This window comes from Mercurialis annua, linkage group LG2, assembly GCF_937616625.2.
Source record: "Mercurialis annua linkage group LG2, ddMerAnnu1.2, whole genome shotgun sequence".
In the NCBI taxonomy this organism is placed as follows: Eukaryota; Viridiplantae; Streptophyta; class Magnoliopsida; order Malpighiales; family Euphorbiaceae; genus Mercurialis; species Mercurialis annua.
Window position 1 is genome coordinate 8,506,857 of NC_065571.1, and position 25,006 is coordinate 8,531,862.

At 30.8% G+C, this 25,006-nt stretch overlaps 2 protein-coding genes and 1 long non-coding RNA gene across 5 annotated transcripts; 1 reads left to right on the forward strand and 2 right to left on the reverse strand.

The window, feature by feature from the left end:
* Positions 1 to 1,104: 1,104 nt before the first annotated feature.
* LOC126670246 (adenylyltransferase and sulfurtransferase MOCS3) lies at positions 1,105 to 5,113 on the forward strand. Of its 3 annotated transcripts, XM_050363929.2 has the most exons (13): positions 1,105 to 1,164; positions 1,195 to 1,211; positions 1,319 to 1,558; positions 1,641 to 1,733; positions 1,856 to 1,911; positions 2,378 to 2,442; positions 2,662 to 2,736; positions 2,863 to 2,941; positions 3,583 to 3,621; positions 3,757 to 3,865; positions 3,975 to 4,093; positions 4,240 to 4,356; positions 4,558 to 5,113. In XM_050363929.2, the coding sequence occupies exons 3-13, from the start codon at positions 1,321 to 1,323 to the stop codon at positions 4,948 to 4,950; spliced, it is 1,383 nt and encodes a 460-aa protein (XP_050219886.1). In that variant the 5' UTR covers positions 1,105 to 1,164; positions 1,195 to 1,211; positions 1,319 to 1,320; the 3' UTR covers positions 4,951 to 5,113. The 3 variants fall into 3 exon arrangements, with proteins under 3 accessions (XP_050219886.1, XP_050219885.1, XP_050219887.1); XM_050363928.2 differs by lacking the exons at positions 1,105 to 1,164; positions 1,195 to 1,211 and having other exon boundaries at positions 1,223 to 1,558; XM_050363930.2 differs by lacking the exons at positions 1,105 to 1,164; positions 1,195 to 1,211 and having other exon boundaries at positions 1,397 to 1,558; positions 1,646 to 1,733.
* A 282-nt stretch (positions 5,114 to 5,395) lies between these two features.
* Positions 5,396 to 8,904, reverse strand: LOC126666879 (aspartate carbamoyltransferase, chloroplastic). The gene is made up of 6 exons (XM_050359768.2): positions 8,723 to 8,904; positions 7,576 to 8,131; positions 7,354 to 7,493; positions 6,545 to 6,718; positions 6,120 to 6,356; positions 5,396 to 6,041 (listed from the first exon to the last, which is right to left on the reverse strand). Exons 2-6 carry the CDS (start codon positions 8,093 to 8,095, stop codon positions 5,934 to 5,936), a joined length of 1,179 nt encoding a protein of 392 aa, XP_050215725.1. The 5' UTR covers positions 8,096 to 8,131; positions 8,723 to 8,904; the 3' UTR covers positions 5,396 to 5,933.
* Positions 8,905 to 22,433: 13,529 nt separating this feature from the next.
* Positions 22,434 to 24,118, reverse strand: LOC126670696 (uncharacterized). The gene is made up of 2 exons (XR_007638777.2): positions 23,996 to 24,118; positions 22,434 to 23,023 (listed from the first exon to the last, which is right to left on the reverse strand). It is a non-coding gene; the product is annotated as an uncharacterized LOC126670696 (long non-coding RNA).
* Positions 24,119 to 25,006: the final 888 nt, after the last annotated feature.

A 25,006-nucleotide genomic window follows, 5' to 3' on the forward strand; every position in this document is an offset into this window, starting at 1 on the left:
ATGCAATTGAAATATTCAAGTAAACACATTCATAAAGTAAAAAATATTGCAAAAATTATTATTATTATATTAAATATAGGTCAATGTGATGCATTTTTTTTAATAATATTAACATTTATATAAATAAAATAAACTTCTCAATAACTTAGAAGAGATGAAGTACTAATTAGCATTTTTTTTAAATATAATTTTTTATGAACTGTTTTTACATTAGAGTTATTAATTTAGATTAAAAATTTGTTTACAATGAATATTTTGCTTCCTCTAATTGATGTTTAGTAAAATTAAAAATTAAATGCTGAAAATTAAATAATGCATTGTTGAGCATAATAATCATGAATAAATATAAGTGTTAAATTATTGTTTGATAATTTTAATTATTAAAATATCGATATTTCGTTAAACATGTTTTAATAATGAAATTGAAAATCGTTAAACTATATATACTTGAAATTGCCAAGTAAGATAATGACAATGATAAAATTTAGGTTAAAATAATATATTTATATAAATATATAGGGGTGAAATAGTCAATAATATTAATAAAAAATATGAAGAATAAAAATTTATAATATTAAGAAAGTATCTACTTATTTTTATTATTAAATTAGAATTAAAAATTGATTTTTAATAAAATATATATATATATATATATATATATATATTTTAATTTAATTTAATAATAAAAAAATAGATACTTTTTAATCGGGTAAGTGATCAGATAGGTTGGCAAAAAAATGATCAAATAAGTCTTGTAAGTTGTAACTCGAAATAAATAATTTGTTTTTAGCTATTTTGCTGAATTCAAACAAAATATTCTTAAATTTGAGATCAGTTAATGGACAATACTTTTTATTACATATTAATTAAAAATAAGTTTTTTAATTTATTTATATTGATATAACTTTTTAATCAACTATAAAAAAAAAAAAAAAAAACTATAAAATATTATTTTTGATTAATTAAAATTGTCCAAACTTGATAATTTGATCTCAAATTTTAAACTTAAGGTTCTTTTGTTTTTTTTATAATTGAAAAAGAACCAGCGTTTGCAGAAGAAATTAAAATTATGAAGGTTAGATCGACTCTTTACTAAAAGAATATACTATATTCAGAAACCGGCAAGCGTCAACAACCACCGCCAAAAGTACTGCAACTGATTACAACTTTAAACTAAAACATTTTCAAAAAAAAAACTTAAAACTAAAACGGTAAAAAAATAAATACCTCAAGAATTTATTTAGGGTTCTACTGCTCTGCTCATTACCACACTCCTTATCTGCGAGCTTACATCAAATCAAATCGTCCAAATTTGCAGAAATGGGCGCTAATGCAAACGAATCTGCTCCAATTCTACACGAAATTGAACGATTAAAGATCGAAAAAAGTAAGATAGAGAATCGAATTGCAGAACTTGAATCTCAACTCCATCAAATTAATAATCTCCAAAGTGACAACGACGTCGTTCCCTCTGCCACTGTTTCTTCCCATGGTTTGTCGTCTGATGATATTTACCGTTACAGTCGCCAGCTTTTGCTCCCTTCTTTTGGAATTCAAGGTACCTTTTAGTTTTCAATTTGTTTTTTTTTACAGTGAAAAAGTTACTCCAGAGTTAATTGTGGTTTAATTTGAGCTTGTAGCGCAGTCAAAGCTGTTGAAATCTTCAATTTTAGTAGTTGGAGCTGGCGGATTGGGATCACCTGCTTTGTTATATCTTGCAGCTTGTGGTGTTGGTAATTTTTTTTTCTTTTTTACTGTTCATCAACTGATCTTGAATGCTTTTCCATTGCTATTATTATAAATTATGACACAGTTAATTTCACAGCACATATAATAAATGTTGAAGTTTTTGCAGGTCGGTTAGGTGTTGTTGACCATGATGTTGTTGAGCTAAATAATATGCACAGACAGGTAACAAGTTGGAAACTATTGCAATGAAAAATTCTATTATCATTGATTTACTTTTTATTGTTCTACATGATATTGTCTGAGCTTTACAATCAATAAAACTTAAGCGACGTTTCTTTCTATAACTAAACCTAAGCTACATGTCTTTATATAAGTATCTGGTGATTGTGACTGAATATAGTGTCCTACTTTTATATTGTTTGCTTATAACACTAAAAACAAAACCGTGTGACTCGCGGATTAGGTTTTTTTCTTCCAAATCTTAAGACCCTTTCACTTTCATAGCAATACAGATTAATTTGCTTGAATCATTATCTTGCAACTAGAAACTCTTTCTTTAGTAATTAGCAACTTGAATCTCTTTCTTTAGTTATTAGTACTGGTGGCTATAAGTTATTGTTCCTTTCGATAAATCTCCTCGTTAGTGATTTCTTTTTTCTAATTTGTATTCATGTTTTTACTTATTCAGATTATACATACTGAAGCATTTATTGGTCAACCAAAAGTGAAATCTGCTGCTGCTTCCTGTCGCTCGTATGTGCTTATTCCAGATACATGCTTACTGCTGCAAATATATAATTTCCAGCCGCATGATAAATATCTTATGTTTCTCCATGTGTTCAAAATAATTTTCCAGTTGAAAGATTGGATTCTTTTTTACAGTGCAGGATCACTACACTTCTGTTTAGTATCAATGTTTATATTGTAATGCTACAGTTTTAATTATATCTAATCTGTATACTTGTGTTCCAGCATCAACTCCACCATTCAGATTATTGAACACCAAGAAGCTTTGCGAACATCTAATGCCTTGGAAATTTTTAGCCAGTATCCTTAATTGGCTAGCTTACGTGTTATGACAATTCTTCTCCATACTCTACATATATCTCTCATTTGCTTTTGTGTTTCCTAACGACCAAATTTATGCTCTCCGTAACAGTCAACTTTTATTAGATATGACATAATTGTAGATGCAACAGATAATGCTCCAAGTCGATACATGATTAGTGATTGTTGTGTGGTGTTAGGGAAGGTATGGTACCCTAGAGGCTTGTTTGAGATCACTTTGCAAGTTTCATTTGAACTGACCACTAAGATACTATTGCTCATTGATCTATGTAGGAAATTTCTGGATGTGATCTATTTGATGCATGGGTTGTTTGTCCGTTGACATTGTTGCTTAAGCCCTGTTTGGTCCAGATTTTCTAGAACAGCTTTTAGTTTTTTAAATTTTTTATCATTATGAAAAAAATTCAGATTCTGCTTTTTGCAATCGGGCTTTTAGGAGATCTTAGAAATTCCAGCATTTAAAATAAATCATTTTTGGAATTTCCGATAAAAATATAAAAAAATAACCACAATAAAAAAAATCATAATTTATACTCCAAAAATCGGTGCCAAACCGGATCTTAATCAACTCAACAATCACGTAGATACTAAAACCATATGAAAGAGATTTCTCTTATGACTGCTGAAGATGAAGAATGGTACTTTACTTGTGTGCAAGTGATTTCAATTTCGTGCATTTAGGTATAAACACAAGTTTAACATTGCATGAGATTAGTTATTTGTTTTGACCTATGTTTATTTATGTTCTAACATGACATGAGAGTCTAATATTATACTATTTATTTTCTTCCAAAGCTTAATCACTTCCCATTCATTTACTTGCAGCCTCTTGTATCAGGTGCTGCACTGGGATTAGAAGGGCAGGTAAGTTGTACTGAGGATAGTACGTTTTGGCGCACTTGAGAAACATTTACCTTTTAAGTTCCATGTGAGCATTCTTCTGCATTTCAATATGTTGTGCAAACTCCTGATCTAAAACCATAAAGTTCATTTGCCTAGCTCACGGTCTACAATTATAAAGGAGGTCCATGCTATCGATGCCTTTTTCCAACTCCACCTCCTTCAACAGCGTGCCAAAGATGTTCTGATAGTGGAGTTCTAGGAGTTGGTACGTAATTCACTTCTTGTTACTGACAAAAGCCAGTTTCTAAAATCTAGTTTGCCTTATGGTTGAATACTGGTTATAGTTCTGTTTTGTTGATTAATTTGTTCTTCAGTTCCCGGCATTATTGGTTGTCTTCAAGCATTGGAGGCCATTAAAATTGCAGCCGACATAGGGGAACCACTGTCAGGAAGGATGCTACTGCTTGATGCTCTGTCAGCAAGAATTCGTATTGTATGTTTATCTTTTTAATCTCTACTCCCTTATCTCTGTCCTATTACAATTTTGTTTAATCAGTGCCGATTCACTTTAGTATATACATGATTTTTGTGGTGTGAATAGCCGATTTATCTGAGATTGAGTTGCTGTTTATTGCTTAGGTCAAGATTAGGGGTCGGTCATCACAATGTGAAGCTTGTGGAGAAAATGCTGCATTCACTCGAAAGCAATTTAGAGATTTCGATTATGAGAAGTTCACTCAGACTCCATTATCAACGGTAATGTTACTTGACTCTGTTCATCTTGAATCAAGTTTAAATTGTCCATCGCCTTTATTTTCCCTACTAGAGATTGGTAATAGAAACAATAATCTTCGACCTATGTTCGGTGGTCAAAACCAGACAGATTTGTAAATGTGGCTTTTAACTGAAATTGATCAATTTGTAATCTAATCGGTCAATTAAATTTGATGAGTTCAGGCTCCGTTGAAATTGAACCTCCTTCCGGCAGATTCCCGAATTAACAGTAAAGAGTTCCACGAGAAAATAGTCAATGGGGAACCACACATTCTGATAGACGTACGTCCTGCTCACCATTTCAAGATTGTTTCCCTCCGGAATGCCCTCAACATCCCGCTGTCGACTTTGGAAGCTAGGTTGCCTGAAGTTTCCTCAGCTTTGAAGGAAGAGGGAGAGCGGAGGGGTGTCGAAGCAGAATCCGAAGTGAAGTTATATGTAGTGTGTAGAAGAGGTAATGATTCCCAAAGGGGAGTTGATTTGTTACACAAGAAAGGGTTTGAGTCAGCCAAGGACATCATCGGAGGCATTGAGGCTTGGGCTCATGACGTAGATCCAAATTTCCCTACCTATTGAAATTCGAATGTGCATTATTGTAGACTTATTTTCAATATCGACCAATATTTAATAAGTGAGCTTAATAAGTGAAAGGTAAGGAAAGATTTGATGAAGCAACTTTAATGTATGAATTTGAAGTATAATAGTGTTTGCATAACGTCACAGTTGTGAAAAAACAATTTGTACTTCTACTTATAGCATTATGCTTAACGGAGTACCACTGTTTTAAGCAACCGAAAAATGTCAAAATAATTGGTTTGATTCATTTATTATAATTTTTTAACATATATTAATTTAAAATTTTAATTATGAAAATTTGGAAAACTGAACACAAACTACATGTATTTATATAACAATAAGCTTAGAGTTTTATATATTTAAATGATAAAAGTGCTCAAGTAAAACTATTATTTAACCTAGATTTAATTTCTCATTTTAATACATCTAATACATTAAAGAAATGTTTTGTAACAGTAAAACCACTAATCAAATTGAATTTTAACCCTCTAATTTGTTCAACATCTGTTGGTTTTTATAAATTTCACTTAGGAACCGAACCACTGTACTCATAGTTAGGCAGGCTGCAATGCAATGACCCAGATTCAGCAATTCACTAAAAGTCTGCCTTTTGATGGCAGCAGTCAAATACACTAGCATTTTTCCAAGCTTTTTGCTTAGTTCCCACAGCTCGGGAACACACAACATGGAGTGCAATTCTGCATTGTTGCTTCCATAAGATCAAAATTCAAGGGATCGCTCTACAAGAACTTTGATCAGGTAGCATGCGATCGACGCTGACCAACCAATCATCTATTTTAAGGTAGATTCAATGCAGGCATATATTGAGCTCATAGGATACCTGACTAAACAAACCATGACTGGAATATGAATCATTTCTCGTCGATTTCCTCATCTCAATGTCAAAACCACTCGCAGTTTGCTATAATTATTAAGTCAAGACAAATATCGAAGGTGAAAACTATAAACTTCGCACTAATCCATCACCATCCAATAAGTAAAAGCTTTAGAAGAGCCATTCGGATGTAGAGACCGTTCTTGGCTTGTCTAAAATAAGCAGCTCTAGGATCCGCATCAACCTCCACAGTTATCTGCAAAGTAACACGAAACGATCTCAGTTAGCCAACAATTGAATTGTATTTGCTTAATAGATGCTTGTGGACATTTACCTCATCGAGCCTTGGAAGAGGATGCATGACCACAGCATGTTTCTGCATCGCATTTAAAACATCAGAATCAACAATGTATTTGCCTCGAGCTTCTTCATAAAGGTCTATTCTCTCTCCGAATCTTTCTTTCTGAATTCGTGTTTGATACACTACATCACACTTTGAAGCCACTTCCATTAAGTCAGCACTTTCTTCCCATTCAACTCCTTTTGATGTCAGGTAGTCTTTTATGTCATCCTGATTAAGAATCGCGAACATGAGAAACTGGAGATTGAAAACCTAAATTTGCAGAAATCATTCAAAATTATCTAAACCAAATTCAAATGTTAATTGAACTATGTTTTGATTGTCCTCTATTAGCCACCTAAAAGTCAACACTCTTAACAGATATTTGTCTTTCTAAAAAAATGGTTTTGCTACTTTACCTTCATTTTTACCACATCAGGAGAGACTAAATAGATCTTCACACTTTGATATTTGGCTAGCAAATAAGCAAGTGAGCGAACTGTCCTTCCGTTAGCTAGATCTCCCACGAGAGCAACTTTGATGCCATCCAATTTGCCTATTTCTCTGTCAATAGTATATACATCTAGAAGAGCCTGCATTGTTTTTTAAAAAACTCAAAATTAAAAAATTACAAATACCCAAAATTAAAAAGAAAAACCAGTACAGAATTCATAATAACTTCAAGAGAATATGTTTGTTCTACCAGAAATTACACTGCCACAGTAGCTAAGAATTGTCTTAAAAGATACAACAGGAAGTCTCCACCACTGACAACTTGATAAAACTACGGGACTTGATAACTTGCCTACCGCATTCACATTCATTAATAATATATTTACATGCTACTATAATATTACTGAAACCAGTTCCCAGGTGCAAAAAAGAGCATTATGTAATAAATAACATAGATGTATGAAGAGAGCTCTTCAAAACAAGATGCAGTTGCTTCAAACAAAATATTTATTGCCTGGGACGTTTAATGAAAAAAAAAATGAATAAGATCTACCAAAAATTATACAGAGTATGAGTTCAACATATTATATTTTATAGTTTCATAATTTACTTACTTTTCCGGAAAGTATGCTCCTCATTAAGCAATCGCTTAACTGTTTTCACTTCAAATATTCAACTTGTTCCTCCTCCAATAAGTTTATGCTTTCAATTCTTTTCTCTTTTACTTAGATCTAGAGCTTGTTTTAAGTTTTAACTAACATAAAAAAAAGTTCACCTGAGTCGGATGCTGTCCAGGACCATCCCCTGCATTAATAACAGGAATGCCGGCAGTAGTTGCAGCTATTCTTGCAGCTCCACTTTCAAAATGGCGCATAACAATAATATCCGAGTAACCTTCAACAGTTCTAATAGTATCTGCAAATCAAAACTCCAAATTATTAGCAACAAAGAAAATTACCACTAAAGAATTTCTTCAATGAAAGGTTAAAATAGTCACCTTCGAGTGTCTCTCCCTTAGCAGCCGAAGAAAACTCTCTAGCATTTTCAGTAGTCAAAACCTCACCACCTAATCGTTTCATAGCAGACTCGAATGAAAGCCTAGTACGAGTAGAGGGTTCATAGAACAAAGTAGCCATTAAATAGCCCTTAAGAATTTGACTTCCATGGGAATTCTTTTCAATTTTTTCCATTTCTCTTGCAACTTCAAATATAGCATTAAGAGTTTCTCTATCAAACTGTTGCGCTTCAATTATATCATCAAGTTCAAACCTTTTCCCATTTGAAAACAAAGGTTTGGTATTTTGATTTTCAATTTGCACTGCGCTGCACTTAACAACATAATTCCTTTTTGAATTCCTTGGAGCAAGTGATAGAGATATCGACTTTGTAGACAATGTTTGTTTGGAAAATAAATATGAATTGCTATACATTACGCCAGTAAAGGACTTTGTAGGGACAGAAGACATCGAATTCTTATTCGATAGGCAAAATGAAGAATAACCAGTTGAGGTAGCCATAGATAATTTAATTAGAAGCTGTTTCCAACGTAAAACCTGTAGATATAAATTATAAAATCAATTACATCCTAAAACCCAATCTTGTATAAAGATTCATTGATCTATCTTGATAGAAACTAAACTAATCAATTCAAAACTAGAAAAAGGGTGGCAAAAAGCCAAAAAGTTGATTGCTTTTTTCCTTTTTGCCTTTTAAGGTCTAACAGTGTGTTTGGTTGCTGAGCTCAGACTCGGCTAGTATATTGTTTGTTTAGGTGCTAAACAAGCTGAGCTCGAATTCAGCTTGTTTAGCACTGCAATGAACATGATATGAACCAAGCTCTCGGCTCGTTTAGCACCTAAATGAACCTAAATGAACGAGCTAAAGAAGAACCGAGCTCGAGCTTGATGCATTTCAAGCTTGACTTGTTTAGCAACTAAATTCAAAAAGATGAGCCATATCTAATTCAGGAATCCTTTTAACAATCAAGAAAACTAATTATACTAAACAATTTCAAACACATACTAATTCAGCTTTTATCTAAAACATCAATAACAATCAAATGTCTACAGACACAATTTTAATCAGCAGTACATTAAACAGAATATAAAAATAAATAAACATGAGAAAATTATATGAGACGTTACCTAGAGAAATAGAACACTGTGAAACTGGATGGAGGCTGAAAGGACTCACACGGCACAAGCAGCGGCGGCATACACGCGGAGCAGTGGTAGCGGCGGCGGACACACACAGCACTAGCAGCCGTTAATGGACACACTACACTGAGCAGCGGCGGCACATCGAGCAGTGGAATAGGATAACTGTTTCGTATTGTCTTTTGTGTTTGGCCTAATTATTTAAACAAACCCCAACTTGAACTTTGTTTTCGTTTATACCCTGACCTTATAAAAAAGTCATTTGTACCCAATTTTGAATTTTTAAATTTCATCTCTACCCAATATATAATTGATAATTTAATGAATTAAAAGATTAAAAATAATTAAATAAAAGGTTATATCATACGTCTAATTAGTTTATAAATATAAATTGAAGGATTATCTTATTTTCCAAGTAAAAAGAGACAATTTTAGTACTTTTGGATAGAGATGAAACCTAAAGACTCAAAATTAGGTACAAATAATTTTTTTATAAGGTCAGGGTATAAACGAAAAAATTCAAGATGGGATTTTTTAAATAATTAAGCCTTTATGTTTTGAATCTTGTATTCATTAATTTAAGGGAAAAGGGTCATTCATTCTCCTAAAATTTGGGATTTGGATCAAGTAAACCCTCAATGTCCGAAAAGATTCATCCATGCCCCAACGTTTGTAAAAATGAACAATCAGCCCCCTTGATTTAACGTTGTTTCATTGTTCCTAAGACCCCTGTAGTGTCATCCTACGTACGTGACAGAGATAAAAGGATCATTTATACCCTAAAGTTTGGGTCCGGGATCAAATAAGCCCTCAACGTTTGAGAAAAGTTCACTTATACCCCTAACGTTTGAAAAGGTTCACTTATACTCCCAACTTTTGAAAAAATGAACAGTTAGACCCCCACTTTAACACTATATCATTGCTTCCCAAATTCATTAGTGTGATCCTACGTAGCGAATTTTTAGTGTTCTCCATTAATCGAGCTATAGGCGACCGGCGGCGAACAATTAATCAAGGAAAAAGGGTCATTTATGCTCCTAACGTTTGCCTTAAGGATCAAGTAAGCCCTCAACGTTTAGAAAGATTCACATATGCCCCCAACATCTTAAAAAGTGAACAACTAGGCCCCCAATTTGACTTATAAATGAAACGTTGGGGGCCTGATTATCAAAATTGGAGGGCCTGATTGTTCATTTTTTAAGACGTTGGGGGCATATTTGAACCTTTTCGGATGTTGAGGGCTTGCTTGATCCTGTAGGCAAAACTTAAGGGCATAAATGACCCTTTTCCCATTAATCAATAATAATTGTCCGCCATCATTGAAGACGATTAAACATAATTAATAATGAAACATAAATTATAAAAAAAATCAGTTTATTCATCTTCTTCATGTGTTTCGATTCGACAATTTCATTTCTCCAAAAACTAGACACCAACAATTATATAAAAAAATTAACTACAAGGATAAATATTGTATTGTATTCCTTTTCATTTGGCGTTCCATCTCATGCACTACCGCCTTCTATCTCATCGAACATTTGTTTTTCTCCGTCTCTAGCATTGCAAGTTTCATCAAACAAGATATCGACTAATGAAGAGAATTCTTTATTCGATTGTTGGAGAAGGACAGTCTATCGGTTCAGCTCGGTCTTGTAATAAAATGACTTTGCAACAATGGACTATTGCTGCTGAAAGAAAGATTGTCACCGTAGAGTAAAATTTGACGGTAAAAATTAGCCATGTAGGATCACTCTAACAGAGTCTGGGAAGCAATGAGACGGTGTTAAACTGGGGGCCTAACTGTTCATTTTTCAAATGTCGGAGGCATAAGTGAACCTTTTCAAATGTTAAGGGCATAAGTGAACTTTTTTTAGACGATGAGGGCTCATTTGATTACGGACCCAAACCTTAGGGGCAGAAATGATCCTTTTATCTCTGCCACGTAGGATCACACTAACAGAGTCTTAGGAGCAATAAAATTGCGTTAAACCGAGGGGTCTGATTGTTCATTTTTACAAACGTTGAGGGCATGGGTGAACCTTTCCGGACATTGAGAGCTTATTTGATCCAGACCCCAAACCTTAGGGTCATGAATGACTCTTTTCCCTATATTATAAGATAATTGTTTGTCTGCTTCTCTCTCTAAAAAGTTCATCTCCCTTTTCTCTGGAAAACTTCTTCTCTACTTCATCTCTTAAAGGGTGGGAGAAAGTGATTTTTCAATCTCAATCAGAAATCACTTCCTCTTCGCCCATACATATATAACATTTTATAGCTTTAGTCTTTATTTTAATAAAATTTACCGGTTTGGTAGTTTATCCGATATGGATCTTAGTGTTTTTTTCTTGAATGAAAGTTTATGATTTTTTGTGTTTTGTGGTTTGTTGTCTTAAGGTTATCGTTCTAATTTCTAAGAATATCATGGAAGATGAGGATCGGAAATACTAGACTTCAACTGATTAAGCGGATTGTGAGTCAAATCGAAAGGACAAATCGAAGTATATGCTCTAATGAAATTTCGTTCTCAAATTATCGTTCGGTCCTCTTATGTTGAATCGATGTCTAGATATATCTTATTTTGATTTATTTTTTACTTGTATCTTAGGTTGTTTGTTAGTATTTTAGATCAACATTGAAAAATCATATATTACTTTCGTTATATGACTTTCCATTTGTAAGTTACTCTTCATCAATAAATTTTACCTTTAAAAAAAGATAATTGTTTGTAAATAATGCAACGGTTTGAAAAGATAAAATATAATTAACTAAGTATATTTTTAGTTTAGAGAAATATATTTTATTTTATATTTGGATCCCACTGAAAGGAAAGTCTCTATCTATCATTGGTAACTATTATACCTTAAAAAATTTATTGTTATAAAAAACTTATACATTAAATAAAAGTCAAATGACTAAAAGGAGCAAACGTTTCATGAAAATTTCACTAAAGTTCAAAACTTTCAATTTTATCTATATCGTCTTGAAACGAAGAAACGCAAGTTTTCGTTTCAATAAAGTCAAATTACACGATTTTACTGATGTGATGCCTACGTGGTGCCGCATGCCACACATCAGCGCCACATAAAATTGTGTAGTTTGACATAATTAAAATAAAATTCAGAGTTTCAGGACAAATTTGAATAAAACTAAAAGATTTGGACTCTCGTAAAACTTTTATAAAAGGTTTGATTTTTTTAAGACAGTTGCCTTTAAATAAATACATTAATGAATCTTATATGATAAAATGTTTTTGAGATCTAGAAAAATTTCAAATTAAAAAGCATAACTTAGCATTGAATGATAATTAAACTATCAACCAAAATTAAAAGAGAAAGGCGTGATAGGGACAAATTGGTCAGTTTGTAAAATGTTGGAGTGGTGTCCTAAATTGATGTATTGTTTTCATGCAACAAGAAATTATCATATAGACATGAGAGTATATTTTTCTCTAAATGAAAGGAATTATGAGTAATCAACAAATGGAATATACTAGTGACAGACAAATTTTGGTGTGCACTCTCCAAGATGACCAATTATATGTCAGTTTGATTTTTGTATCACATTTGTTTGTTAACATAACCAGCACAGCCTACAAAGATATATAAACTCGTAAAATAGTATAATTTAAACCTCAATATACTTAAATTAAGTGTGTGGTGGAAACATTCAGTTTCCTAAAAAAATTCTGAAGTAAACTGGAGCGGCCGCCGCAGCCTGCCCCAATCTACATCTACCACTAGAGAATAGTCTTTTTTGAATGAATTTTCCAATTAAATCATCTGAGATTTTTTATTTGTTTTTTACTGGGTCATTATCAATAACTTTTTAAATCCAACGGATCATATCCCGTATTGATACAACTAATAAAGAAAGAATTTGACAAAAAAAATATATTTTAGTACTACTAAAAACTACGTGTTTGCTTTTATTTTACCTTTTCATCTTATTCTTTAAAGTCATATTATCTTTTTAAATAAATATCAATTTATTTCTGCATGTTAAAAAAATCCAAGTAACCATTAGACAAAAATCTTTGAATAGAATACAAAATTAGAATAAACAATAAACAAAACTATCTAAATGTATAACTTTCCAAAAAGGAGGATGCTCTTTTATTACCAATTCAACATACCCAACAAATGTTATATTTTTATATTATAATTACTTTATAAATTATCAAATATATTTGTACTCTGATGAAAAAGATTGTAGTCAAATGATATTATTTTTTTAGAACAAATTATAGTGTTTTCATGCAACAAAAAATTGTCAGATAATGAACACAAAAGTATATTTTCTCTAAATATAATGAATTATGAGTAATCAACAAATAGGATATATGATTGTCAGACAACTTTGAATATACACTTCTCAAAATAACCAAATATACGGCGGTCCGATTTCTGCATCATATTTATTTGTTAACATGAACAAAACAACCTATAAAGATATATAAACTTATAAAATATGATTTAAACCTGAAATATTAAATATATTGAGAGAGTTTTAAGTAATTAAACCATGATAATATGACGATCGAATAATATTTTTTTTTATATATACAAATTAGGCACATATATCTAAGGAAAAAATGTTCAGCCACAAAAAGGGGAATATGGGAAAGCTAAATCACTAGACGAAGTAAAAATTTATTATACAACTGAGTCTACTTATGATATCAGGCAGATAAGCAGCTGGATAGGTGGGTCATGTGATGCATTTGCCATGGTCAAAATTGATGGAAGACGTAATATATTTTAAAAAGAGGTTAATTTTAAATTTCTCTTAATTGACATGAAAATTTATCGACTGTAAATTTGTATATTACATCTCACCTCATATAAGTTAAAAGTAATTATTTAAAATTTTCAAAAATTAAAAAGTTAGATAATCCACATGCAAGTCCAGTGCACGTACTGTGGTCTTCAAATATTTATTCATCATTTTTAAATTATTGAGATAAATCTTTAGGGTTACAAGACACCTTGTTTATCAGGATTTATTGGGAAATGCTTTAAATCAGTAGATAAACTTTTTTTAAAATTTTCCTTTAAGAACAGTCGCACGACCAATATTCAACAACTTATTTAGAACCACAGAGAAAAATAAAGTTCGTAAGTCTTGAAACAATTAAATAATAAAAAATTAAAGAAAATGTGTAACTTTTGAAGTAATTTTGAACTTGCAAAAATTTTGCTTTTTGATAAACCTTTCCCAGCTCAATGTTATTTTAAACTTTTTACTTTTTCTTCATTAAATTTCTTTCTTTGTTCCTTAACCTTCAACTTCAGCATTTTTTTTTACATTTTTTGCTTCGACTTTTAGGAGATGCCATAAAAGATATTACAGAAATGGAGAGGTTGAGAATTTAAAGAAATGAAAAGGTTAAATAAATGGATTTCTAGATAAGAGTATTGACCTAAAACTAAATAACCTTATAGACAGAGATGGATGTGACCTAAGATAGTAACCACTACAACAAAACATATTTTTTATGGCAAATAATTTTTTGCCACTAAATCAATTAAATTTAAACACTTTTATGGCAAAACCAATACACGCAACGGTGTGGTGACAATGGCAGAGACAGAAGTTAAAGTCAGGGGGCGATATTACGAAGCAAATTTTCTTTTCATGCCTTTGCCAAAATGGTGTTGTTTTGACTTTAACCGAAACAATACCATTTTAATGTTAGCATTGCGATTAATTATAGAGTCATGTGAATTATAAATTAGACATTGCATATATATATGAGCGAAGCGTATTTCGGGGTCGATCGCCCAGACTTATGAATGACTTCGGATCTGGAAAGATTTTGAAAAATAGAGTCGCCACCTAACTTAGTTAAAAATGCTTTTTATACCAATTGGATAGATCTCTCACATTTCTGGGTGAGACCACCTTACATCGAACTAAAAGACCGGATTCATTGGACATCACCAAAACTCTCTTATAACGCAATCACATCACAATATTCATACTTGCATCAACTCTCTTATGACGAGCAACATTCATTCTCTTATGACCATCAACATTCATTCTCTTATAACCAGCAGCATGCATCTGTACAATAGAATGGACAATTACTCGTAGTTCCCTCCTTAAAACAATCATGGTAACAACTATTAAAGCAATTATTGTTTACACGATCACATCCAAATAAGAGATGAAAAAACAAAAATGTAAATAATAAAACTATAATAAAATTAGTTGCATTCATTATTAAAAAACCAAAAATTTGAAGATAAAAGCCTGTAGAAGTAAAAGACAACTTATAGAGGCTATGAGCACACATTAAAATTCAAACTTATTTTTTTACCATCTATAAAATTTCTTAATGAGATTTTCTAATTGTAAAATTTATTTATTTATAATAATACATAAATGGTAATATATACCTACTAAGTCGATGCCCACGTGTTGCACAATAAAACTAATTTTTCTTATGTATTTTAAAATTTAGTTATTACCATTTTTATTTTGTTGTTAATGTATTGTGATAAAGTAATGCATTCCTTGGGCGAGAATGCATTTCAGTCATTTTCATCTTCAAAAAATTTCTTATAATTTCCTTCCAAAATTTTAATGCAATGGCCTAATAGATGTCTTTAAAGGAGCCCGAAAATAAAAACAAATTATTAATTTCTAAATATTTGATATTTAAGTTGAGTAAGCTGATATTTTAGTATTAAGAACATACACAATGTTTCTGAACTAGTTACATATTCCTTTTCTATTAACAGATGTTGAAAAATGTTGGATGTTGTATACGTAGAAAATTAAAGGGAAAAGGGTCATTCATGCTCCTAAGTTTTGGGGTCTGAATCAGATAAGCACTCAATCTCAGCAGCAATAGTCCATTATTGCAAAGTCATTTTATTACAAGACCGAGCTAAATTGATAGACTGTCCTTCTACAACAATCGAATAAATAATTCTCTTCATTAATCGATATCTTTTTTATGAAACTTGCAATGTTAGAGACGACAAAAAATAAATGTTTGATGAGGTAGGAGGCGGTAGTGCATGAGATGGAACGTCAAATGAAAAGGAATACAATAATTATCCTTTTAGTTAATTTTTTATATAATTGTTGGTGTGTAATTTTTGGAGGAATGAAACTGCCGAATCGAAAGATATGAAAAAGTTGAATAAACTAATTTTTTTATAATTTATGTTTCATTATTAATTATGTTTAATCGTCTTCAATAATAGCAGACAATTATTATTGATTAATTGTTCGTCGCCGCTCGTCTATAGTTCGATTAATGAAAGCCACGTAAGATCACACTAATGAGTTAGGGAAGTAATGATATAGTTAAAACAGGGGCCTAACTGTTCATTTTTTTAAAACGTTGGGAGCATAAGTGAACCTTTTCAAACGTTTGGGGCATAAGTGAACTTTTTTTCGAACATTGAGGGCTCATTTGATCTCGGACCCAAACTTTAGGGGCATAAATGATCCTTTTATCTCTGCCACGTAGGATCACACCAACGAAGTCTTAAGAGCAATGAAACGGCGTGAAACCAAGGGGCTTGATTGATCATTTTTACAAACGTTGGGGGCGTGAGTGAACTTTTCCGGACGTTGAGGGCTTACTTGATCTAAACCCCAAACCTTAGGGGCATGAATGACCCTTTTCCTTTAATTTAAAAAAGGGGTAATGTCATAAAAATTCACCAATTTTACACATTTTCTCAATTTAATCATGTTCTTTAAAATTTCTCATAAAATATACTAACTTTCATTTTTTTTCCCAAATTCATACACGGTAGTCAGATTCTTTCTTCCTGACCTATTTGACTCTCTGGCCGCAGTTATTTAGGTGGTATACCGAGATTGAGATATGGCACTTATTCATTGGTGCAATTTGTTGAGGTGTAGCCATTTTAACCAATAAATGAATGACACATCAGCACCATGTATGAATTTTGGAAAAAAAATTATGAAAGTTTGTATATTTTCATGAGAAGTTTTAAAAGACGTAATTAAATTGAGAAAATGTGTAAAGTTGGTGAATTTGAATGACATTAACCCTTTAAAAAAATACCGACCTTTTAATTTGAACTTTTTTCATTTATCCTGATTTTATAAAATTGTCAAAATTACTCTATTTTTTTAATTTTAGATTATACTTTAAATTCTTAATTTAGTCGATTTTCTTTTTTAAGCGATGAAACCATTCAAAAAACTAAATTTGAAGATAAAATTATATTTTTTTCGCTCGGAAAATTTAAATTAATCCTCAAAAAATTTAACTTAAAATTATAAATTAATTATAAACTAATTTATAAAGTATTATATATATTTCAACTCTGGGACCTGTCCATATTCCAAAGTTGAAGACAAGCGAGCTTTGGCTTGTCTTCAATGAAGGAAGACAAGCTCCATAGGAAACAAATCAAATAGGATTCATCTTAAAAGCGACAAACAATAGGTCGAAAGGCAGTGGCGGAATGGGAAGATATCAACGGCAAAGTCGGAGACATTCAAATGTTTGAATATAAAAAAAATATTGTTACTTATTAAATAATTATTCTATTTTTTAAAATTTGTGGAGTTTTTGTTTTGTTAATAAGATTAAAGACTATTTAGAAAATATGATCGATATGGAGTTTTTTTTTTAACTTTTACCAGATGAAAAAGAATTCAATTTAATGTTATAGGGTACAATTGAAGTCAAAAATACAAAATAGAGTAAAATTATCGATTTTACTAGATCTCGTTGAAATTGAAAAAAAAAATCAAAAGATTAGTGATTTTTAAGCCATTTTGCCTTCTTTTAAATACTATCACCAATTCACTTTTTTTAGTAAAATAAAAAAAAAATCATTTTATAATGATAATTTATTATGAAAATGTTTCAATAAAATATTGGAATAGACGTATTTCTTTTTTGTTAGCTACTTGTTTTTGTCATTATTAAGTTTCCATTTTTAAAAGTATTATATTTCATAGTTTTGCATAAATTTATATTATTTCTATAAAAATTATCCAATTTTAACTTCTGTTAACTAGTCTATTTTTCATAATTATTAATTCTATCAACCATGTAATTTTTAAATTTTATAAAAATTGATATGAACATCAAAAAAAGTGTCAATCTTGTTTACTATTTTTTGTTAACTGGTTTATTTTTTCGAAATATAAAAAAACACTTATTAAATATATTATTTTATAACTTCATAAAATTTATATGAGTTTCATTAAAATTATCATTTTTGAGATAAAATGTGTTAATTAATTGAATTATATAAATTCATCAATATATATATAATATATACACATACATATTATGTTATTTATTTTTATTTTTCATACACTTTATAATAGTATATCTCTATGATCTCAAAAAAATAAGAAACTAATTATAGAAACTAACAATTTGCAACAAAATCAATATAAATAACAAAAATTATAAAAAAAAAAATTGATAATAGTCGTGAAACTTATGTAGAATTTTGTAAAATTATAAAATAATATAGGTTTAGTTTTAAAATAAGGCCAAATGACTAAAAAAGATCAAACCTTCATGAAAGTTTCACATAATTTTAAATTTTTCAATTTTATCCAATTTATTATGAAACGCAGGATATTGTTTCAATTATGTCCAACTACAGTCAACCCTATAATAATTAATATTCAATAAATTATGACTTTTTTATTCGTTTGAGAAATTTCAAGGGAAGTATAGATAAATAGGTCAAAGTAAGTAAAGCATCTCTAGTATAAAAGATATTAAAAATCATTTTACTTTATAAATACATCTTATTGATAACTATTTTTTGGTTCGATATCAAATTGATATTTTTTTGAATTAAATATAAAATTATTTCTTTTAAATTGAGTGATTGTAAAGTGTATTTAGTTAGTCTTTTCATAATATAATATTAATATTAGGTTTATTAATATGGACGCTTTAAAATATTTTTTATATATTTTATAATTTTTTTATACAAATTCAATAAATTAATAATTTTAATAATTAATAAAATTTTGATCCACCTTGTGTATAATTATTATAGGGTCGACTGTATGCGATTTTACTGGCACACATGAGCACCATATAAGCGCCATATCAACAAAATCGCGTAGTTGATGAAACAAAAATTTACATTTCAGGACGATATAGATAAAATTAAAAGATTTGGACTTTTATAAAATTCTCTTTAAAGGTTTGGCCTTTTTTAGTCATTTCGCCTAAAACTAATAGAAAAACAATCTTATGTTAGAAATTAAATGAAAGGAAGAATAAAACACATGAGTTCTAGGATTTTATTATGTCTCTTTTCATTTTATTATTTACAAAATTTTAAATAAACCAAACATAGTTTTATCCAAATTAATATAGTTGTATATAAATAAAAAAAATTATATATATAATTGTATAAACAATTTTATTAAACTAAAACTAAATTAATTTAAAGATTTAAATTATTTAACTTTAGAGAAACCTACATAATTTTACTGAAAATTAATAATATTCAATAAATATAACTAAAAGCTAACTAGTCATCATCATGAACTGATAATCGAGTTTACTTACGAGCCAATATGTGAGTAATTAATCAAGTCTTGGTAAGAATTCTTCGTGAATTCAAACAAATCGAGCATCATTATGCTTGACTTAACTCGTTTGAATAGATGGATAAATTTGTTTGGGCTGCAAACAAGCTTGAATCGAACTCTTAACGAGCCGAACATCGAGCTGCTGGTGAGCTGCTCGAGTCATTTACAAATTTTCAAAAAATAAAGTACCATAAATATCTGTATCATGCAGACCTCAAATTATGTACAAATAGGAAAAATAATTATTTAATTTGACCAATAAACAAATAGTTAGAAAATTTTAAAATGTAATTCTCTGATACTTACTCTTCCAAATTTTTAAGTTAATGGGCATTACAAATTCAAATATTTTTTAAAAATAAAATTAGTACTATTAAATATCACCTAATAAGTTAACATTTTATTTTTAAATTTTTGTTTTTTTTTGTTTTTTCATGTGATTTAATTTTTGTTTTATTTTTTTAGAACTTTATGTAAGCTTAAAATATTTCTTTAACTTTTAAGAGTTAAGATAAATGGAATTTTTTAGGAAAAAAAAAACATTTAACAACTACACAATGATATCTTAGTATTATCCTCTATTCTTTTTGCATGGAGGAGTCTCTTGCAATTCTTAAATTTTGCTCTCTTTTTTGAAAGGTAGAATACTATCATCATCATTAATAATAATCCAAAGCAGTATCACCCACCAACATTTAACCTAATTACCAACCTTAAAACTCATGAACATCATTTCTAAAAAATTACAAAAATTGCAGAACAAATATCATGTAAAACAAACACCACCATTTTATTATAACAACACATTGCAATTTCTCTTTAGAAAACATGCAACTACAAAGAACTTTCAGCATCTTGTCTTTATTTTTGTGTCCCTATAACATAAAATAAGAAGAGACGCCCATTAAAAAAATACTATAAATTCTAAAATGGAATTTTAAAGGACAAAACTAAGATCTCAACAATGTTGTTCAACAATATATCTCCAACTACACTTTCTTATGGCTTATGGTGCCCGCCCTTAGGAGGGCGGTGCGGCCATGGTTTTTTCTGTTTGGGCGGAAATCGGGGAGGATGATGCGGCCGTGGCTTCGGCGGTTTATGAGGAAAATGAGGAGGCCGAGGATGTGGGTGAGGGTGAGGGTGAGGATGAGGGAGAGGCCATGTCTCGGCGGCATATCCGCACATCCCGTAGATACATTGTACGCCCCAAGGGCATATGTTTCCGCATGCTCCGCAATCGAAGGGGCTGATATTAGTATTTACGCAAAATCCGCGACAACACTGCCAAGTAAACGGGCATCTTATTCCACAAAAACCGCAATTGTATATATCGGAAGACAAATCCACACATTGGTCTCTGCAACAATGCATTCGAGGTCTAGGCGGGTATCTTCCGTCTCTACATATCCAAGGCGTTCTCCAGCACCCGGGTGATCGTGGTCGGTAAGGATGCCGGTGATTCTTCGTCACGTTCTTGAGCCACGACGACTGTGATGATGTGGCAATAGTGAGATTCTGTTTCAGTCCTCCTGCTGCTACTGAATACCCTCTTGACAAAGAAAAGAGGATAAGCAGAATAGCTATTAATGCATTGTCTAGACGCATTATTTAGCCATACAAACAATAAGAGAAAGAAAATATAGGGATAAACAGAATATATAAATAGGAACAAATAATAAACTATCTACTTGCCATAAAAAGAAGCTTGAAAATGGGGGAATTCAGGTTTTTCTTACATAGGACACGTGTTATACAAGGCATTAATCAGTAAAGTATGTGATTAGGGAAAGGATTTGTTTCTTTTCTGGTTTGTGTGTTCAAATAGTCTTTTCCTTTTACAAATTTATGACTAGGGATGTGCATGGGTCTTGGAAATCCCTACAACCAAACCCAAAGTGTCTAAAATTGTAAGTATCTAGGACCTAGTCTAGGGGCATGCATTTGGTTCAAACCGAACTGCACCGAAACTATAAAAGATGTAATAGTATTTAAACCAAAACAAACCAATCGGTTCGATTTGATTATTTTAGTTCGGGTTGTGCTAAAACTTAACTAAATTTTCATGCGTCCAAAACCGAAACGAAAAAATAAAATATTATAGTCTCAAACTGAACCGAACCGAACCGAATGTCGGTTCAATTTTTTGGTTTGCTTCGGTTTTTTCACACCTCTATATTGACTTAAGTGACAATTTGTCTCCTTAAATTGCAAGTGACGGTCAATTAGCACACATTTTAACTTTATGGTCAATTTAGTCCTAAACTTGGACTCTTTTATCAATTTATCCCATTTTTACACCTTATTTGGCGTGTGTTTCTCACCTCCGATAATAATCATTATGCTAAAATGGTGCAAATTGATTAAAAAAAAGAACAAGTTTATGACTAAATTGACCATAAAGTTAAAAATATGTGCTAATTGACTATTGCTTGCAAGTTGAGGGAGGAAATTGACACTTAAGTCCCCCTACATCCAAATGTGCTTAGTGGTGTGACCAAACTGTTTTACATAATAATTTAAGTCATTTCAAGAAACAATGGTCTTTCTTTTTGGTTTGAAAAACAAGGTAGAAGGGCAGCTTTCTTGGGGCTTAAGGTCCCACATGAACATCACATTCTCATGGAACTTTTTCTTTTCTCCCTAAACTATTACCACCTTTTTGTCAGCAGCATCATTTGAACCATCCAATGAAAATCTAAGCCACCAATAGACAACCAACTATGTATTAAATATCAAAATTAGCTAATCACAGCAATCACACACATGAAAAACAATGACTGCATAACAGACCAATTCCAACAATGTTTGAAAGGGTTGAAGAGTATTATGGCTATCGCAGTAATCAGTCAAAAGATCTGACACATTGGACGAAATTGGTTTACCGTTCCTTCGTCTTTTCTTTTCTTTCATTAACCATAACTGAAAAGATCGACATGTAATTTAAGAGGTCCATAGCTGCAATTAGCAGTTAACTTGACCGGTTGACGAACAATAAGGCATTAGTTACTAATGATCTTCACAAATGGAGGCAGGAGAATTACAAATCCACTCATTTAAGTTATATCAAAATTGCATAATCTAAAACACCAACTAAGACGTTAGAATGCAATGTAAATTATTCATTAACTTCTGAAAACAATATCAGCTTTAAACTCATCAGATAACAGATTCATAAGAGAAATATATTCCTCACACACAAGCTATAAAATCAAGAAAAGTACAAAGTTTGCCTAATATTTTCCTTTCATAGCAGCCAAATGAACTAAATTTGAAAAAGCTTCTTGCAATAATTATAATTGAGCAATGGTATGACTGTTGCTAACTAACTGTTCCAAAAATTAAGCATTTCAAAAATAATCTGTTCTCAAAATTTGGGTTCCCGTAGATAAAATATTTTATTGCATGCTAAAGCCCTCACTATATTTTTGTCTTTTTTGAAACAAAATGAATAAGAAAACTAAGCACCATTACCATGCTTTGCCTTGCCTCATAAAAGAAGTCATTTTGCAGTGTCTTCAGAGTCTTCCTGTCCATATCGACGCTTAAACTTGGCAACTTGTCCTAAACTTTCAGCCATTTGCCTTCTTGCCCTGAAGTGGTAGACTTTACCAACATTGTGAATTTTAGTCATCATAATGTGCATTAGTCTACCACTTTGTGTCACATATGAAATCCACTGCATCTGAGGGTGAATTCCCTTCTTCATTTTTTATGAATCTGCACAATTCCAACAACGGCATCTTTAATGGAATTAAACAAAAATGGAATTTCATTAAGTGTCCGTTTTACTTAGGTCGGTTCCAATTGATTCAAGTCAGTCATTGCCCCATGTTACGCAAGTACCACTGGTGCTCGACATTGAAATATGGGTACTACTAGAAACATTGTCTATATTTAGAACTAGGAATGAAAGGGTAAAGGCATATACTTTGCCAGTTAAATTAGTGACGAGAGCTCATAAATATCAACTAACAACCTGAATAAATGAAGGAGTGTGAACAGATAAATTGTAAGCCTTTAACCACCATACCACGAAGGAGATCAAAGTGTGCTAAGACTACGAAATAATCAACAAATATGTTCATTCTTTAACGAGATCCTATTTGGATTTCAATTGCATTATATCTTCAATAAATTTAAATTACATCAATTGCCCACAATCTCAATCCCTCTCACAACCATCATTCATTCATTTTTTTTTCTTTTTATCTTCTTTGTTTGGATTCAAAATCAGCTCATACCCTTTTTCAAAACTAAACATATAAACTCATAATAAATGTTTAAATTCACTGTAATTGGTTCATTCATTCATCAAGCTTATATTAAACTAATGTCAGTAATATTATTATAACTTAAGTCAAATTTGATCAACTATAGCAATAGCTCTAAAAGTTTAATTTAACTGAATTACAAACCCGAATTTCATTTAGTTTTTTTGACTAAAATACCACTATTAAGTACTAACTCATCCAAGGAGCCAAATTCAAGAGCTAAATTTTTTTAAGCAAATAATAAGAACAGCAAAAAATTTACGCAGATGATCAACTCATTCTTAGTGCCCTAATTCAAGAGCTTATTTTTTTTCAAAAATAATAATAATGATGAGCTTAACGCAGAAATAATTTAAGAAATAATTTACATTTAAGCAATTAAAGGAAAAAGAATGTAAATAAATGAACTAAATCATACTTGTTTTTTGTGATTTGATGGCGGTGATGACCGAAATGAAATTGCAGACGGCGAAAGTAATGGAAGAGAAGAGGATTAGACTGAGACTGTCAAGTGTGAAATTGGGCCGACAATTTCAAAAGTTTGGGCTTTTTTGGTAGGAAACCTGACCAGATCCAGCCCAATCAAATAGTTATATCTATATTTAGTTTTTTTTTTTTTTTGGGGGGGGGGGGGGTGGGGGGTTTATAGAAGTTACTATTATTTTCATAAACTTTTTTTAAGAGTATTTGTAAGATAAATCTCAACATTTCACTTTTATAGTAATTTAATTTTAATGTTCAAAACATTACGAAATAAATTCTAACCTTTTTTATTTTTACAATTTGTAGCCCAAATTGTTTCTCGGCAGTTTTGTGTTAGCTAAACAAATTGAGGTTGAACTACATTAGTGCTTAGAATCTTACTTTTCTCGTGGGATCGACAACCGGATTTTATAGTCCTTTTCTATTTGTACGCACCCTGTATATTTTTGAAATTTGCCCAACAAGACGCGCTTGTGATTATTTAAATGAAAAAAATAGTTTATTTGCGAAAGATATTATAAAATTATGATATGTATAAATTAAAATTAGGATAGGAAAAAAAAGTTTATACAACATCGTAAAAAAGAATCTCAACTTTTATCAACAATTATTTCAATAAAAATAAAAAATTATTTGAGAAAGATATTGTACTATGTAAAATTACAATATAAATATAGTATAGTCATAAATTAAAATTCATTTACGAGACATAGGATAGGGAAAATAAGGTCATATAGCGCAGTAGAAAAGAATCTCAGTTTCTATCAACAGCTCAACCAAAAACATAAGTAATATACACAACAATGTGCAATTACTTTAGTAGAAATTCACAATTATTTATCAAAGTAAACTTAAAGTCAAATAATTCACATTAAACTATTTTAATCAATAAAAAAACAAATAATTTTTTATATTTAAATCATGTAAAAATAGATTAATATCATAA